Source organism: Culex quinquefasciatus, chromosome 2 (genome assembly GCF_015732765.1).
Source record: "Culex quinquefasciatus strain JHB chromosome 2, VPISU_Cqui_1.0_pri_paternal, whole genome shotgun sequence".
In the NCBI taxonomy this organism is placed as follows: domain Eukaryota; kingdom Metazoa; phylum Arthropoda; class Insecta; order Diptera; family Culicidae; genus Culex; species Culex quinquefasciatus.
Window position 1 is genome coordinate 26,141,542 of NC_051862.1, and position 20,128 is coordinate 26,161,669.

Consider the following 20,128-nt stretch of genomic DNA (forward strand, 5'->3'; position numbering starts at 1 on the left):
TCTTTTCAGCCAAAATCCATGCAAAATCCGCAAAAAACATATTCGAGCTGATTAAAATGTGCAATCGAAAAGTACTCCCGAATGTTTGATAAAGTGCTCTAACTTTATTTTGTTATCTTATCTCTATCCAGATTTTTAAGCGAAGATGGCGTTACGAATGGTGCACGCCCGAAATGTCAAAATTCCGTACCCGGGCAGACGGTAATAACATAATTCATGCCATTTCAATAACAAATACTGTTGAAATAACAGAAAATGTTAAGGAATGTTCTTGAAAAAAAATTTTTTTTACATTACCCGAGCAGACGGAAATAACCTGGCAATTTTTTTTTTGATACTTGAAAATCCTAGGCCAATAACATTTTATGTTATTTATAACAAAATTTGTTATTCTTCGTTATGAATTTTTTGTTATTCGATTGTTATTGTAATAACAAACCAATAATATTTTTAGTTATTCTTCGAACAAATCTTTGTTATTATTTTTTGTTATTTTAACAACTAATCCGATCCGTTATAAATAACAGTAAAATGTTATTGGCCTAGTATTTTCAAATATCAAAACATGTTATTCCCTAGTTATTTCCGTCTGTCGGGTAGTGAAACCGTCATTAGAAAAAAATGCTAACTTGTCGTATGTACATTTTGGGCCAAATTGAGCCATTTTGTGCAGCTCACAATGCTTCACCTTTTGACCTTCATAAATCTCCAAAAATAGATTTCAATCCTGAGATATTCAACGAAATCTGAAAAAAAACTCCGTGCATTTTTTTCACTTCACATATGAAAGTAGTTTCTATCTTGTCGTGCTATCTTAAAAAATCAAAAATCAAATTATTTGCTCTACAGCATTGCCTTGGCGTTCTCGATTGCGAGATTCCTACACGAAACTAGGTGTTCGAAGGCTTGATTGTTGAGGCAATTGCAAACCTCTTTTTACACCTAAGCTTCCATCCACCCGGGATTCGAACTGACGACCTTTGGATTGTGAGTCCAACTGCCTACCAGCGACTCCACCGAGGCAGACCCAATATTACAGTGTTTAAGGTCGTAGAAGGTGTCTTCCACTTTGGGGCAATGACTGTTTCTGATTTCGAGGTCCAGAAATAGTAAATTGAAATGTAAAAAAATCACTATGTGTAATATGCTTCTACAAACAATACAAAGAAAACCATTTTTTGATAGAAACATTCTGAATCAAGATTTGAATGTTTTTTTCTAAAACAAACATGGCCACCAAATGGCCGATCGGGAATGATGCCTTCCAGAGCCTTAAGATATTTTATTACTGGAAATTAAATTCCAATAGCATTCTGCAAAGTAGAAATGTTAGAATATTATTCTAGCACATGGTCTTTCCTGTTCACGACAGTAAAATTTAACATTAAAAATGAGCAGAATATAGAATGTTTGTTTACAAACTCCCATTGGGCCATTTATATTGTTTAGTATGAGATGATAATGAAATGTCAATGAAATATCATTCAATCATATCATTTAAATTGTACTTCTGATCTCGAATAACATTTGAATGAAATTAAGAAACATGGTACTTACCAAAAGTTGTATATTCCTCAAGCGAGTCGAAATGAACAGCGTGTATATTTGTATTTGTATTAAATTAAATTTTCATATTTCACGATGTTTAAAAAAAAAAACAATAAAGAACACTCCGTTTCATCTGGATCGAAGTCTCCCAACCACACACTGTCCGAAAATTCGTATTCGCACTCCGTTGCTCGATCGGACACTTTCTGCGCGCTACTTTTCCTTTGTTTACGTTTTCACGTTAGCTGCCAAACACACAAATCTAGGTTCATCAAGATGTTGGTTGTGCGCTCTGAGAAATGTTGAGTTACACTCTGAACTGCGTAAATAGAATTTTTAGATTATTGTTTTCAAAAAATATGTCTTTTTTTTCCAATTTTGGAATACCGTCACAACTGACATGATTCCAAAACAAACCCCTCACAAAGGCCAGTGGCGTACGCGAAAACCACCCAACGACCCCACCCCGTCTGCTTGCGCGTGTGGTCGTGCCATCGCGATTCATTCATCGTGACACACAGCGTCCCGTCACCAATACCACCAACCAGCCCCGAACATCGAGCCGTTCTGCTGGCAGCCCTGTCCGGCCCACCAAATCAGTTAGTGTCGGTTTGCAGTCCAGCTACGACGTGTGTCACGGTGTGTCGTCCCGCGAGTGCGTGTGTATGTTTGTGTTGGGAGTTGGGCTTCTCGGCCATTTCGATCATCAGCAGCAGCAGCAATCGCAGTAGTCGGTGTGTTTTCTTCTTTTGCTTTATTTTCGTGAACACGGGAGAGGGTTCGTGAGCGTGACAAGGGCGTGCACCACTACCACTTGGCGATGGGAGTTAATCATCGGGCGCTGTGTGCGTAATTTTGTGTGCAAATTTTTCAGAGGAATTTCAGTCAATCAAAATGCACCCAAAAATGGAAATCAAGGAAAGAGGGGCCCTCTCTGTGTGAGAGATGTTCCAGCAAGTTCGTCGGCGGGTGTCGGGCACACACACACACACATACACCTACACGCGAACACAGTGAGTGAGTGTCAAACGAGTATCACCCCTTGGCGTGTGTCACGCACACACACACTTGAACCCGCGACGACGGTCATTCATGATGACATCGATGGTGGAGGCGGTTGCGGCGAAAGAATTTTTCGTCGAAATCCACAATACCAACAACAGTGCATTTTCCTTCCGGTTTTCCTGGAAAAAAATATGAAACCGGTTCGCATGTGTGGGTGGGGGTGGAAAATGAATGAAATCGTGTGTTTTGCTATATTTTTAACTCTGAGGAGAAAACGAGACAGTCTGCGTGTGTACCTGCGAAAAATGAAAGATTCTCGTTTTTCCTTTGATAGATTTTCGTCTCACATTATCGCGCGGGGTTCTTTTTGTGCGATTTGATTCGAGACTTTGCGATGGTGTGCGTGAGGGCACCTATCCCGTTTATGGATGTGTTGGTGGCGCGTGCTGGTGGTGTTTGTGGCGCACAGTGGCCGTCAGGTTGAACCTGTTTGGGGTTTTGGGAAGTTAGAGAAAGGTTTTTTTGTGCTTTTTCGCATGATCGATTCGAGGGTCGCGCGGGTGACGTCAGTGATAAGCCGGGGTTTTTAACACTATCATTTTCGCAATTTTGATTTGACGTCATAAACAGCAATAAAACTGTAGGAAAGGGTAAGAATGATAGTACCACTCTAAACAAAAGTGAAAATAAGGATAGCGTAAAAAAAATTAAGAGTACATTTACTTTTTATCATGTAAGGCCTCTAAACAGAGTATAATATCATAATTCGAGAAAATTGAAATACGCCACTAATCTTATAGTTTCATAATATCAGAAAAAAAATAATAAGGTGAAATTTTGGATTCCAGATTCCTTCCGTGGAAATAGAACAAATTGGTAGTAGGGACCTATAAAAGGAAATGAAATGTTCTGGGAGAAATTTCAAACTCCCAAATTCATTCAAATTTAATGAAATCGTCCTATGCAAAAGCATGCACATCACCTTACGCTTTTCTGAACAGACAAAAAAGTTTCAATCGATGGGATTCAAACCCAGCACAGAGATACTGGCGCCTTAGCCCGCACGACTATCAGACCGATAAAGATTTTAAAGCACAATTCTCTACGTCAATCTGACGTTCCGATTAAGTAGGTTTTCCATAGTGATGGATTACATCCTTACATGCAATTTAATAAAATAACACAGGCTTGTTACACGCAGCCGTATTACTTATTTTTTACGGTGTACCTAAAAAGTTGGAAGTATGCGCTCTTTTAGAGGTAACATAACATTTTTTTTCTGATGAAACTTAATCCTTTTTTTTTCTATCGCAATTTTTTTCTTGAGGAAAAACCATAAACTTTTTTTTCATTTTTATGTACTTTAATTTTAATGGTAATTTTTGTTCATTTTTATAGCTCATTGAAGGCTGGTTCGGCTTTTCAATAAGGAAATAATGAAATGATGATTAATTTGGCATGTCAATTGCTGATACAAAACAAAGCACAATATTTGGAAAAATAAACATAACTCGGATGAGTTTTCAAAAAGCCATAAAAGTCACCGTGACCTCCGACACTAATTTTCGGTTTTCTTCAAATTGAAACAATATTTCATTTGTTTTTAGTGTGCCCTTAATGACGTGTAAATGACCAATCTTACACGCAGAAAAATATTTTGTAGAATCAGCCTGTACGAGGTTTGCTTCAACAAAAATTCTGTTATATAATCAACGCCGATTTTGCGTTGAAACAAACCTTGATTTTTTCGATTCCACAAAAATCTTTTGTTGTTTTGAAAAAGTAGCTTTGACGTTTAGCGTTGATTCAACAAAAATCTTGATTTTCAAATCAACAAAACGTTTTGATGATTCAAATATGCCTTATTTTTCTGCGTGTAAGCATTTTTGAAATTGGTTTATCGTAAGTAGATCGAGGTATGTTGTCAGTACCTGAAACAGTGATGTAAGCAGGGTTGCCAGGTCACAATTTTTAAAATCTGGCAAAGTATCGATAAAAAATCTGGCAGACAATTCTAAATAGTGAAGGAGAGGGAGGATGTAAATTATTTCTAATGTTTGTAGAATTCAGATGATTTAATTGATTTTATGGTTTCAAAAATGTTGAATTTGCATTTTCGTTAAGAAAAACACGTTCTTATTTTTTTGATTTCCAATTAAATTCGTTCATTTTAATCAAAAAGTTGTTCAAAATGGGCATAAAGTGAAAAATCTGACAAAATCTGTCAAAATCTAGCAAAGAGAAGGGTGAATCTTTATTCTGACTGACACTTGAAAAATCTGCACAGAAAAAAATAATGTAAATTTGGAAGCTGTAATTTTGGAAGGTTGAATATTACCTCTTTTATGGTGTAATTTTACGTCAATTTAGACTGAAAAAGTGACATTACACCAGAAAAGTGATAAAATTACACATTTCCAGAGGTAAAATTACACCTTTTTTCTGACATAAAAGATGTACCCCTTCCCAGATGTAACATTACCATGATTTTTTTTCTGTGTGGCATTTCAAGATTTATCTGGCAACTTGGCAACCCTGGATGTAAGTGACAAATTGAGTTTGCGTAAGAAATTTTGAAAATTCGCCATTTTTAATTTACTAAATTTTTTTTCGAAAAGCAAAATGTTCCAGAAAAATGATGCCCAAAAGTTGATGGTATTGTTTTTTTTTAGTTTTACAGAGAAATTTGTACAAATGTCAAGCAAACGAACGCACATCAGCCCGTTTGCATTGTTTTGCTAAAATTAACAATGGAGAGTTTGCTTCCTTGCTCATTTTTATTTAAGCTTTCATTATTAACTTTGAAATAACCAAAACACTTCAAGAAAGCTGTAATGGTAATGGTACACTCAAAGTCAGAAGTATCCCTCCAAAGGGTACTTTCCATCCTCAAAAAGGATACTTTCTATCCGTTTTTAAAGTTCACCCGGCGTCACCCTTTTAAAAGGGTATGTCAAATTCAGTACATTTTCGATACCCTTTTAAAGGGTGACGACGGGTAAATTTGAAAAAAGGATACTTTTTACTTTGAGTGTAGAAAATAGAAATGGACTGAAAAATTGTATATTTACCCTATCAGCTTAGAACCCTGACTGAAAGTTCATTTCTGACTTCACAATTTTCTTGTCTATAGTGACGAAATCTGGATTTTTTTTGAAAAGGTCCAATAACCAAATTTCCAGTTTTTTGCTTTTTGAGGGTTTTTGAAACCGTCTTGAGTCAGGGCCCCCTGACTCAGGGGTACTTAAAAAACACCCAAAAAGCAAAAACAGAAAATTAGGTTTATTGGATCTTAAAAAAACTCCACAAATGGTCTGTTTATCTATACTAAAAGTAACTCATTAAAGCATTGAAAAGTGCAACTTTTGAGCATTTCTATCTAAATGCAAACAGGAAAATGTTAGAAGAATTGTTGATTTGTCTAAAATTGTTTTTTTTTTTTTAATTAAACATGTTCTCTTTTTTCTTTAAATAACTTTTTAACGAACAATAGTCGGTGACTGAACTATGTTCTTAGCCCTAAACTCATGTTTGTTGGACGTCTAAACCGAAGAAAACGGGAGAATAAAATTAACCTATCTTTTCCACCATAAAAATCAACGCACTGGTAACCTCTTCCTCCACCCCATTATAGTTTACATTCCCACCGCGTCAAACTTCCGCACGGGAGCAAATCAAAAACTGCCCAATTTCCATAACTTGCAATGCAAACTAAACCTAAACTAAAACGACTCGGCTATGCCGCGGTTCATTCGCCTCCGCACCCGGCGAAAATAATTTAAGCAAAATTTCCGCACACCAAACCTCAACCTATAGGTATAATACCAACTGCAGCACAGTCCCAACAGAACCGGTCTGGCCAGAGCCAGGTCAGGCCGGTCGGTCGTGGCCAATCTGGTTCCCCGCGCGCGAGGTTATTATTATTATTGCTGCTGTTTTCTTTCTCTTGCTTGTTTTTCTCCTCTGCTGTTGGGCCAATACATTATGTTGCCGTACACACTGGTACGCCCTACTCTATTCGCTCATATTTTTCGCGTATCTGCTTAATAGGGTGTTTCCCCACGGGTCCTGTCCTCTTTGGCCACCACCGGGTTCAGTCCTCTCTTTAACCGATGTCTAGTACGATAAACCAAGGAGGGTTGTGGGCCATTTAGCCGAATGAGTGAATTCGACGAATGTTGTTCTATTCCTTGTAAGATCTTGAATTCTATCATGAATTAACCAAAATAAATTTTAAAGAGAAAATCAACCATTTGAACAGTCCACAAAATGGTTCAACTTTATTAGAAGTGAGTAAATAACCCTTTAGACCAAAAGTCCCATCCGCAAGAATTACATAGACTGCTATACGAGGGAACATGCTAATTTTCATTTGCCGCGGCTCCTGGTAGAAATTCCCCAGATCCCAAGTTGGTATGAGGAACTGTCACCTTTTAAACGTTATTTTCGCTCTTCCTTCTGTAGCAGTTCCGGAGTTCGGGCTAATCGTGTACTATACACATACAAGCATATCGGCGTACACTCAGCACCAAAAAAAAAAAAATCTAAAATCAAAATAAAATTGTTTGCTTAAAGGTATTGACTTTGTTGGATAGGCTTCGGTGTCTTCGGCAAAGTTGTGGAGGAGACCATTTCATGAAAGTTTGTCGAAGATGCCAAATTTCCAGCTCTCGACCTACTCGAGATACACGCCATAGAATTATTTATCAATTTTATTCGTAAAAATGTACACTAATATGTTTTTTAAAAGCTCTTCAGAACTCGGTATATCGTTAAAATGTTTAAATTTTAAATTATTTTCAAAAAGTCTTTTTTTAACTTTTTTTAAACGGCATATGCCTTGTGTAGATCAAGAGCTAGACATTTGGAATCTTCGACCATTTATAATTATTCAAAACTTAAAACCACATACAATTTTACAGCAAAAAAGTCAAAAACTAGTTAAAATAAAACCCATACCACTGATTATAAAAAATCTCATTTACCAGAAAAAGTCATGCTACATGGTAGATGTAAACAAAGAGGGATCATTCCAAAATTACGTTACGCATTTTCTCTGTAACACAAAAATTGTGTCTAGGAGTTTTGGCAGGATTTGATTTTCATAAAGTATTCGCCTCCTTTTCTCTCCCACAGCAAACTGGGGACAATGTAGCTGTCAAACTGGGCCAAACTGTTAAAGTCACTCACAAAATGAACTTTGAGTGATTTGAGTTCATTTCGTCGCGATTTTCTCCTCTATAAAGGAGAAAAGCTCGGAACTTAACCTCAAAGGTAAATAACCAAATGAACTTTTTTGACAGGTGTCAGTGCCGGGACTTCGCATTAAAAATTAAAATTGTGTTCCGGCTGTTCCGTTTTGTATGGACACTAACACGGTTAGGATCACGACAAGGACACGGCCACGGGAAAGTCCAGGAACAGGCACCTACACGGCCAGGGACACGAAAACTGTCAGAAGCACGGGCACGAACACGGTCAGGAGTCCGGACAAGGAAACAGCCTAGAGCACGGTCACGGGAACGACCAGGAACACCTACGTGGTCAGGTGCACGTACACGAACTCGGCCAGAAGCACACGGGCACTAATACGAAAAAAACTCGGGTTATGACGTTTTGCGCAATCGGAAGCAAATCCAAATTCAAAAAAATGCTAAGTCCCGATTTGACACCTGTCAAACCACTCAAATGGCACTCACAAAATGAATGCTGAGTTCTTCGAATTCATTTGCTACGTCACGGTTTTCTTGCCTATAGAGGAGAAAACCGTGACGTCAGAAATGAACTCAAATCACTCAAAGTTCATTTTGTGAGTGACTTTAACATTTTGGCCTAGTTTGACCGCTACCTCGTTCCCAGGTTTTCTGAGGGAGAAAAAAGGAGGCGAATACTTTATGAAAATCATACCTATCAAAATTCCTAGCCTCAAAATTTTGTCGCGAGTTGCTTTTCTTCTCTATTGTCTGGCGAATTGATTCCCACTATCGGTTATTAAAAACTTTGACGTTTAGACCACTTTTCAAAAAACAGTTTTAGTAAATGATTTTTATATTATTTTTAGGAGGGACATACCATCCTGCATTTGTCGTCAGTCTTTTTGTAACATCTTAGGCTATTTCCTCAAACATTTTGAATGAAAAAAATCATGACATCACCTTCAAATTTGGCTTTTAAACTTGAAAATCAAAAAATCTCATAGAAGCGGCGTTTATTTTTATTTGAGTGTATTTTTTTTCAGAAAGCTCGTCCAATTTTCTACAAGTTTGTCTTTGACCACTTTTTGATGCTACGGCTTTGAGATACACTCATTTTAAAAATGTAAAATACAAAAATATTACGCCCATCTTAAATGTTATTTTCGAGTAGAATTGGCTCCAAATCTCGTGGCGCAGGGGTAGCGGCTTCGGCTGCCGATCCCGATGATGCTATGAGACGCGGGTTCGATTCCCGCCTTATCCACTGCGCTTCTATCGGATGGTGAAGTAAAACGTCGGTCCCGGTTTCTCCTGTCTCGTCAGAGGCGCTGGAGCAGAAATCCCACGTTAGAGGAAGGCCATGCCCCGGGGGGCGTAGTGCCAATAGTTTCGTTTCGTTTTTTTTACACAAAAATTGCTTATATAAGCCTGCCTAGGATAACATGTCCACAACGTTTCATTGAAATCGGAGAGGTTCGGGTACAAAAGTACCAGAAAAAATCCGGATTTGAGCTTGAGCTCATAATTAGGCCGAATATTAGAACATATATTTTCAACGAGAAAATCGGATACTTGCGATTTTCAATATAATGTTTTAAAGTTTTTTTTTTGAAAATCGAATTTTGTTGTGAGATGATATGGAATACAGTTTTAGATTGTAAAACCCGATTTAATCCCACCAGGGGTGAGATAGAGCCTTTCTTACTAAAGAATATAACTTCTTTCAATTCATAACATCGACTTGATACAAAAAATCTTATGAAGAAAGCAAGGTATTACTAATGATGTGTTTTCCAAAATAAATTGAAAACGCAATTTTCACCAAAAGAATATTTTTAAGCGTACAAATTTTTAATCAAACAAGCGTTTATGACAAACGTAAGCATGGCAAGCTTCCCATGGTTCGCCGGTGACGACGTACACCGCGATTTTTGTTTTTAATTTTTGGTACGAGCCCAAAAACCGAACAAAGCAAAACCGAGGAACAAGTTAACCGCACAGCGGGAAGCTTGCCATTCAGCATCTACGAAAGTCAGAGAGTCAGAGATAGCTATTTTAACAACTGCACCACTACACACTCAATCGCAATACCTTAGGTAGATAGCCATTGGCGTCGCGAGCATTGAAAACTTTGAAAACGATATAAAGCTTAGAAGCTTAGAAAGCTCCTATTGGAATCCAATGAACTCTGTTAAATAAACTTTCGAAATCACGACAAAATTAAGCCTACTTAAAGGCGATTTCAGGAGCACACGGGAAACAAATTGTTTATATCCGGATGAATGTCCTATGTCACAAAAGTTTTTGCATAAACATTGGACAGTTAAGCTAAAACGGATAGAGCAAAAGAAACCAAAAAGCTAAAATATCTTACATGTTGAAGGAAACATCGGTAGACAAGCTACTACAAACGAGTATAAGTCGAGCCAAACATACATGCGCCAGCATTCTAGCGCCAGTATTCGAAGCTCAACTTGAAAATTTGTCCACTTGGCGACGAAGCGTCGAAAATCAATGCAGTGTGATTTTTTGGCGATTTTTCCGATGAAAATTCATGCTGAATCGACATATTTACGTCCTGGCTTAAAGTAAAACCTATACCTTTCTTTAGTAAGAAAGGCAAAAAGTAAATCGTTATAAAAATTGTTCGGGATTGCCGATCGATGTCAAATTTGTTTCAGATGCTTACTCATGGTCTGTACTATGAATGTAGGAAGAAATTTCGAATAAAATTAAAAACGAAAAATGTTGGCGAAGGTCACCAGGTGGGCTTACCTTTTTTTAGGGATTTTTTTTCTTATGGTAGGTTAATCAAACGGCTCTAACTCCAGAACCATATTATGAATCTGGACGAAAATTTGGGAGGTTGTAGAGCTCGAAAAATGCAATTTTTGAGATAAATAAAAGATATTAAAATGAAAAATCTTGACCATATTTTCATTTGAAAACTGTGAATTTTGTTGAAAAGTCTGTCCACATCCGAAAACAGATGGATGTTTCGAAATTTGAGCGGCAACTCGCCCAAGTTCAGCACACTAGCTTTCATCTGCATTTAGAAGAATCGAAATCGGATTTATGAGAGCTGAGAACGGCGCGACACAAAATTTGGCAAAATTTTACCACATACGAACATCACTCGATCTCCACGGAATTTATTTTCTCAAAATTCGAGGGTTGGAGATAGACGAGTTCTGTCAAGATGAATCGATAGAGCGTCGAAAATCAATGCAGTGTGATTTTTTGGCGATTTTTCCGATGAAAATTTATGCTGAATCGACATATTTACGAAGATGGAAATGACGTCCTGGCTTAAAGTAAAACCTATACCTTTCTTTAGTAAGAAAGGCAAAAAGGACAAAGAACCAGCCAGCCTAGTTTTATGTTATAATTTCCATTTCAGCTAATTCACGCCACTGAGTGTAACTCTGCCTGAACCCGATCGTTTGCGTTATTTTTGGTGGTGGGTCAACTCCCGTCGAAAGGGACAATCCCGCAGGCCATCCCAGAAGCCGCTACGACGACGACGACGACGACGACCGTGTAGCAAAACCGATCATCTCTTGGGGCTGTGTGCTGCTGCGGTTGTCGTCGTCGGTTCTGACTAAAACCGGTGTGTTTGTATTTGATAGCTGTGTGTTGAATCATTCCCGTATCGGGCCCACGGTACTAATACCATTGAGTGGGACTATCAAAAGAGACGAGGATTTTGATTTGCTGAGATGAATCGGGAGTTGTTGATGGCAATGAAAACTTTAATTTTAAATTTATTTTAGATCATTGGAAAATATAGATTTTTTTAAAGTCAGAAATTTTATGGTTTAGAAGAATTCTAAAGTTATTTTAAAAAGGTCCTATAAGCTATTGTGTTTTATATGTTTATTGGTCTTTTCAGTATCAACATGTTCAAATTTATTCTCAATAATTACAATTAAAAATTGTAATTATAATATACTACATGATTTCCATTCAAAAGATAATATTAGTTCGTTTTCTATTCGTTCATCTTTTGTAATATTTATTGAAATAGGCAAAAATAATAATATCGTTGCTTTGACACTCTTTTTCTTCCACACATTATTTAATTTTATGATTGATAAGCATCCTAATTTGCATTACAATTGCAAGTATCCAAATAATCTTGAGAATTTAATTATTTCGCTGTGCAGTCTAAATCGGAACTCTGGTTGTCGTCTGAATGTGGTGTTGTTATACACGTTTAAATGTATACCTCTACCTCCGGGTCTACAACTGTATACGAGATAACCCCCTACGACGAGGAAGAAGTGGCCGTGCCGTGCTGTGTCCCTCGCATGTTGCACCACACACACCCACACGGCCCATGGCATGCCAGCATAGCTGGTAGGGTGGTTCACTGGGTTTGGATTTCGAAGAAAGGAAAGTTGATATAGTTGAAAACTTGGATAACATTTTGAAACATTTTTGAGTTATTCTATGTGTTTCTCATTTAGCCCCCCAAGTTCAGTCGACGATATCTTGGAAAATATGGGAAAACTTTTATTTATTGTTTTTCACAAACATTGGGTAATATCCAAATACTTAAATAACACGAAATCTTTTCTGAAATTTCAGTCACCCCTGTTCTTTCCGCGAGCGTAGACAATGTTCAATTATTTGACATTTATGAATAATGCATGAAAGAATGCACCCGAAAAAACTATATTGTTTTGATCTGAGAAAATTTTGAACAAGTTTCTTTTTTTATATTTTGTTGATCGGACTCATGGTTGCTAAGGAACGACCTTTAAAAGTTTAGTGAAAAAATGATTTTTAGTCCTAATGTTTCAAATCGGGATGTACTGAAACTTCGATGGTTTGGCACCAACTGTTGTCAAACAAGCGGGGTCACTTTTAAGTTTAACACCCTCTTTACACAGAGCTGACACTTACCCAACGTTTGGATTGATAGTAAGTGTAAGTCCCGCGTAGAAACCAAATTGAAATTACAAGCCATTGTTTAACATTTGAATACAAAAAGTGTTTTAAAAAGTATTTTTCATCTGCCCAGTTCTTTTACAACCATCAGTTTACAAAATATAAAGCTTTGACGAAATTGTTTTTCGTCGAAAAAATAACAACGGCATTCTAAAAAAAAAACAACAGTTTTTAATGTAAAATCGAGTTTGCAATAAATTATTACTTCGCCGAAGTTTTGATAAAGTGCACCGTTTTTGAGATATGACTTTAACTAAACATGAGCATTATTCGGATTTTATTTTGAAGATAATGTCGAAGAGTGACCACGGTGCTCAAAATACCATTATTATGAAAAAAAATATGCAATCTGAGATTTTGGGGTCTATCGATTCCTTACACCATAGCCCATCTCTGTGCAAAAAATAAAAACATTCGCTGATGTAGTTTTCGAGATACAGCCCTTTTATGATGTTACATCCGATTTTAAATAAGAAAACCAAAACAATCAATACAATTTAAGCATTTCAAAGAATATGCATTTCGAGATAATGATGTTTTTTGCTTTATATGACTGTCAAGTATCTCTGTGCCAAGTTTCAGAAGGTTTGCTGATGTAGTTCTCGAGATACAGCCATTTTAAAATGTTATTTCCGATTTTTTCAAAGAAAACCCAGAAAATCAATTAAATTTCAGCATTTTATAGAGTATGCACTTCGAGATAATGATGTTTTTTGCTTTATATGACTGTCAAGTATCTCTGGGCCATGTTTCAGAAGGTTTGCTGATATAGTTCTCGAGATACAGCCCTTTTAAAATGTTATTTCCGTTTTTTTCAAAGAAAATCCATAAAATCAATACAATTGCAGCACTTTAATGAATATGCATTTCGAGATAAAGGTGTTTTTTGCTTCATATGACTGCCAAGTATCTCTGGGCCAAGTTTCAGAAGGTTTGCTGATGTAGTTCTCGAGATACAGCCATTTTAAAATGTTATTTCCGTTTTTTCAAAGAAAATCCATAAAATCAATACAATTGCAGCACTTTAATGAATATGCATTTCGAGATAAAGGTGTTTTTTGCTTCATATGACTGCCAAGTATCTCTGGGCCAAGTTTCAGAAGGTTTGCTGATGTAGTTCTCGAGATACAGCCATTTTAAAATGTTATTTCCGTTTTTTCAAAGAAAATCCATAAAATCAATACAATTCCAGCACTTTCATGAATATGCATTTCGAGATAATGATGTTTTTTGCTTTATATGACTGTCAAGTATCTCTGGGCCATGTTTCAGAAGGTTTGCTGATATAGTTCTCGAGATACAGCCCTTTTAAAATGTTATTTCCGTTTTTTTCAAAGAAAATCCATAAAATCAATACAATTGCAGCACTTTAATGAACATGCATTTCGAGATAAAGGTGTTTTTTGCTTCATATGACTGCCAAGTATCTCTGGGCCAAGTTTCAGAAGGTTTGCTGATGTAGTTCTCGAGATACAGCCATTTTAAAATGTTATTTCCGATTTTTTCAAAGAAAATCCATAAAATCAATACAATTCCAGCACTTTCATGAATATGCATTTCGAGATAAAAGTGTTTTTTGCTTCATATCACTGTCAAGTATCTCTGGGCCAAGTTTCAGAAGGTTTGCTGATGTAGTTCTCGAGATACAGCCATTTTAAAATGTTATTTCCGCTTTTTTCAAAGAAAATCCATAAAATCAATTCTCGAAAACTACATCAAAAAACCTTCTTAAACTTGGCCCAGAGATTTTTGACAGTCATATGATGCAAAAAACACCTTTATCTCGAAATGCATATTCATTAAAGTGCTGCAATTGTATTGATTTTATAGATTTTCTCGGAATGGATCGGAAATAACATTTTAAAATGGCTGTATCTCGAGAACTACATCAGCAAACCTTCTGAAACTTGGCCCAGAGATACTTGACAGTCATATAAAGCAAAAAACATCATTATCTCGAAATGCATATTCTTTGAAATGCTTAAATTGTATTGATTGTTTTGGTTTTCTCATTGAAAATCGGATGTAACATCATAAAAGGGCTGTATCTCGAAAACTACATCAGCGAATGTTTTTATTTTTTGCACAGAGATGGGATATGGTGTAAGGAATCGATAGACCCCAAAATCTCGGATTGCATATTTTTTTTCATAATAACGGTATTTTGAGTATTTTTGGTATTTTTGAAAAAAATATTTTCGAAAAGTTCACAGTTTTACAGATCGCATGCATGAAAATTGTTGAAACTTTGACCCCAAATTGACTTTTCAAAATACGATATTTTTTCTGAGTCCCGAATGTAACTTTTCACACTTAAACTTTACTTTGAATTGCAAGGCTAAAGGTTTTTAAGGTTTGCTCAGATGCTTTTTTTTGTTGTAAAAGCCTTAGGGCGCTGGGATGCCACATGGTTTTTTGAAAAGTTTTTGAAAAAGTCTATATACGTCTGTGTATTTTTCTAAATTTCAAATATATCAATTTACAGTCATGGAAGTCCATCAGAAATTGTGTTTTTAGTCATTTGAAGACTAACAAAGTAAGTTGCGGTTGATATTTCAACAAAATATTAACTTAATGAAGTTTTTAAAAAGTTTGTGTTCCTCAAAAAAGGTCTGGCACAAGCTCAAATGTCTATGAAACACAGACAAATCTGTGCATCTGGCATCATTGGTACACAGAAAAAAAAATCATGGTAATATTACATCTGGGAAGGGGTACATCTTTTATGTCAGAAAAAAGGTGTAATTTTACCTCTGGAAATGTTTAATTTTACCACTTTTCTGGTGTAATGTCACTTTTTCATTCTAAATTGAGGTATTATTACATAAAAAAAGTGGTAATATTCAACCTTCCAAAATTACAGCTTCCAAATTTACATTATTTTTTTCTGTGTAGGGCTTGATAAATTGTGAAAAGCGGGGGGAGGGTTGGGGGTACGTGAGAACGTGACGTCACGCTAGATTATTTTGCAATATTTTTTTTTTAATTGGCAAATTTATCCTATCCGATTTTATTTTTTTCTTGTATTTTTTTTTTCTTCAGATTTTAAAATTTAGTTTTAAGGTAAATTTTGGCTGATTTTAGCGTGACAAACATTATGGATGACGCCTAGACTGAGTGATAAAATGTTCGTGTCTTGTTTAAAGATGCTTGGATTGGCAAGCCCATCAACTTTCTTGAATACAGAAAATCCAAAATATATTCTTGAAAAGTTAACATTTTGAAAACACCCTAATCGTGAACCACCCTAATTTTTAACCAAGCCAAAAGTTTCCCCTTCCCATTTTCAACAACTCTTCTGTAGGCATCGAAGCTCAATTTTTCGGAAATTCTGGTTGCTGAGCAACGCGGAGGAAGGCTATAGAGGAGAAAAGCAACTCGCGACAAAATTTTGAGGCTAGGAATTTTGACAGGTATGATTTTCATAAAGTATTATAGCTGTCAAACTAGGCCAAACTGTTAAAGTCACTCACAAAATGAACTTTGAGTGATTTGAGTTCATTTCTGACGTCACGATTTTCTCCTCTATTACGCAGATTTAGCTATTGCCTTTCATATGTTTATAGGATCTTTTTTTTTTAAAAAACCTCAAGAATTGAAGTTTTCAAATTCTTACCCAAAATATTTAAATCATAAATATACGTTATAAAATAAAATTTAAATAGTTTAAAAATCAATTTCTGAACTCTTCTTCGAATATTTAAATTTGTTTTAAATTTTTATCTTAAAATCTGTTCAAAACCAAAAAATAAAACTTCACCACCCTATTATATCGCATACCTCTCGTGCTCTTCTTGCTAAATATATTCGTGTGAAGTTTGTAAATTCATGCTGTGAGTTTCCTCTTCTTTCACCGCACCGAGCAGAGGAGACCCTCACCGATCGTCTTCGCCGTATCACCAAACCTTAAATAATACGCGAAATAAAACACATCCAGGTCTTACGGAGCGATCAACTCGAACGAGAGTGAAATTCGCAACTCGCCTCAAATTTTTAAAGGAGCACTTTTTCAATTCTCGCTAGAGGTCTCTAGTTGTCTCGAGGTTGACCGGCTGAAACGAGTCTCGTCGGTGAGAACTCAAAATTGGGTGGAAATTTTTGCAAGTAGTCAAAGAAAACAAAACGTGAATTGTGAAAGTGTGTGGTGCTATTTTTAAACACTTCTCTCACTCACTGGGCGCGCAGTGAGGCAGTGATTAGTGTTTAGATATTACTTGAACAGTTCATAGATGTGTGGGGTGGTTTTTTTTTCGTTGATTTCGTGAAATCATCGCCAAGAGTAGTCGCTGTCACGTTTTTTATTATTCTTCTTTATATTAATAAAAGTTGAAACGAAAAACTTAACTCGTCTGTGCATTCATATGTCTTTTCATTTATTTGCAGAGTTGTTCGCGCTGAAAAGAAGAAAAAAAAGCAGAACGAGTAAACACATGAGCGGAAGATAAAACAACAACAAAAAAGTAATACATATAAATGAGCGAAATCACATCGGTTTCGTGCGATTAATAATCTCGGTGGGGCGTGCGAGAAAGGCACAGAGTGCAGCACAAGTAACAAGAAAGGAAGAGAGGAATCAAGCGGAAAACAACACGTGCCCGGTAGAAAGAAGAAAAGCAAAGAAGGAAAAAGTGAGTCGCAAATAAGAAAGCAAAAAAAAAGTAAAAAAGATAAGAAAAGTGAGCAGCGGCGCAAAAAAAAAGTGAAAAAGTGCATACCAAACGAGCCGAGAAGAGTCGAGCAGAGAAGCAAAAAAAAAGTAAAATTCAATAAATTATCCGTGTGATTTGGGGAAGCTGTGCGATCGGTCGCACACCATCGCAGAAAAAAAAAGTGTAAGTGTAATTGTGCGCTACAGAGCGAGTCTGTGCGTGTGTGTATTGGTGCGGGTGTTTTCCCCCCGGCCCCCGGTTTTGCGGCCAATTGTTCGGCGAAAAAGGATTTCCCGCCCTCCCCGCGTTTCCCACGTGACTTCCCCCAACCACGTGTGTCCTGCCGCGCGTCCGACCGACGTCTGGGTCCACACACACACACACACACCAACAGAATAATCATCGACAGAAGCAGCAGTAGCAGCAGCAAGCCATGGAAGCGGTTGCGAAGCACGATTTTAATGCCACGGCCGATGATGAGCTGAGCTTCCGGAAGAACCAGGTCTTAAAGGTGAGTTGGGAGCGAATTACGCGACTGTGTTTTGGGGGGAGTTTATTTTTAGAATGTTTGGCTGTTTTTTTTTCTGTGTAGACCATTGTAGATTTAGCCGTCAGATTTTGCCAGATTTATCCATTGCAGAGGAAGCCGGGTGATGAATTCCGGGAAGGGTTATTGATCGCGAGACTAAGTATTTGGATTTTATTTTAATCCGAATCCAGGAGATAACATTTGTTTAGCCCTACGCATTTTTGAATTCTATCAACGTAGACTACTTGGTTGTAAAAATTTCAACTTTGGGGTTTTCTATGTCTGGAGTTTTTTTTAAAAGGTCCAATAAACCAAATTTTCAGTTTTTGCTTTTGGGTGTTTTGAAACCGCCTTGAGTCAGGGTATTAAAAACACTCAAAAGCAAAAACTGAAAATTTGGTTTATTGACCTTTCAAAAAACTCCAGATGTGTTCTAAGTATCCAAGGACCTTTGGAAATTATATCCCTAGAACTTTTTGATCTACATACTGTGAAAAATAGCTCAAAGAAAGTTAACCCCGATTTTGCGACTACATTTGCCTTGATGCTTCCGCAATTTTATCTAAAATTCATTTTTCAGAACATAGAGCATCTGCAACAAATTTGACATTGGTCGGATAAGCTAATCTGCTTTTAAACTATATTTCTTTAGCCTTTTCTGCTTAAAAACATGGTTTCATTTGTTAAGTAACTTTAAGTTATTAACTGTCACTGAATCCGTATTGTAAATGCCGGCCTCGATACTCTTCTACTTTAACTTTAGCTCGATACGCAAAATAGCAACTTTCTATTTTTTTTAACAATAGATTCAGACCCGGCCTTCAGCAACCGTTTAAATTTGCGTTGAGGTTTTTAAATTTTTTATTTTTTTTATTTATATGAAATATTGCCCATACATTCTCTATGCTAAAAGATCTTGTTTTGTAGAATTATATTTTCCATACGAGTATTTATACAATTTTGCACAAAATGGAAACGTAAATATATGAAAATCTGTATCTTGAGATGGGAGATTTTATGATCGATTTGGTGTCTTGGGCAAATTTCTTGATAATATTTTAGAATATTCAGTAAAAATAGTTACACTCTTAAAAAAATACCCATTTCTTTAAATAACTTTTTTTTAATTGGATGCCTAAAATACGTATTTTAATTTTCAAATTTGTATTGAATATTTTATGTAGAGCGTCCAATTTTCCGGGGTGACAAAGTTCCGGGAAATTGGAAATTTTCAGCAAATTATCCGGGAAATTAGAATTTTAATGAAACTTTTTTTGATCCTGTTTCTGATTTAATATCTTGCAACAGAATTGTTTAACCGAGCAGACGGAAATAACTTGCGAATAACATTTTTTGATATTTGAAAATACTAGGCCAATAACATTTTATAACAAGATTTGTTATTCGTCGTTATGATTTTTTTTTGTTATTGGATTGTTATTGTAATAACAGACTAATAACATTTTAAGTTATTCTTCGAACAAATCTTTGTTATTATTTTTTGTTATTTTAACAACTAATCCGATCATCCCAATAACAGTTGGCGGTATTCTGTTATTCCAAAGTTGTTTTAGCTTCCCGGGCAGACGGTAATAACAAAATTAATAATATTTCAATAACAAATCCTGTTAAAATAACAAAAAGTATTATTATTTTATCCTGAAGTTCAACTTCAAGAAGAAAAAATAATAACAGTTTCTGATAAAATAACAAAATTTGGTATTGAAGTGATATTACATTGAAAATGTTTAATAACACGCTAATAAGAGGAAATGTTATACATTTCAAAAACTCTCCTTATAACAAAATTTGTAATTCGTTCGGTATACTGACTTAAAAATAAAATTACCATAAATCGCACAAATGGAAAAGTTTCTAAGTGTCCATAACACAATCTGTTATTATTTTTTCTTTTGTTAAATATTTTTAGATCTTTGGGATAATTATGTCTAATTTCATCGGGGCCATTATTTTGGCCATGAAATGGGGTCCTTAAGCTAAAATTATTCTATAAAGTTGAAATTTTGGAAGTTGATTTTTTTAATTATTCGATATACCCCCTAAGGGACTTTGTTTAAAATGGTTAGAACTATGGGATAATTTTGACCAATTTCGTCAGGGTTATTATTTTGGCCAAGAAATGGGGTCCTTAAGCTAAAATTATTCTGAAAAGTTAAAATTTTGAAAGTTGATTTTTTTAATTATTTGATTTACCCCCTAATGGACATTGTTTAAAATGGTTAGAACTA

General features: G+C 36.0%; 1 protein-coding gene across 1 annotated transcript in view; it reads left to right on the forward strand.

Moving 5' to 3' along the window:
- Positions 1-2,133: 2,133 nt before the first annotated feature.
- Positions 2,134-20,128, forward strand: part of LOC6031690 (growth factor receptor-bound protein 2) — a 110,388-nt gene continuing 92,393 nt past the window's right edge. The window contains exons 1-2 of the mRNA XM_038253910.1: positions 2,134-2,282; positions 17,085-17,861. Coding sequence (XP_038109838.1) covers positions 17,784-17,861 — 78 coding nt within the window. The 5' untranslated portion in view covers positions 2,134-2,282; positions 17,085-17,783. The remainder of the gene's footprint in view (positions 2,283-17,084; positions 17,862-20,128) is intronic.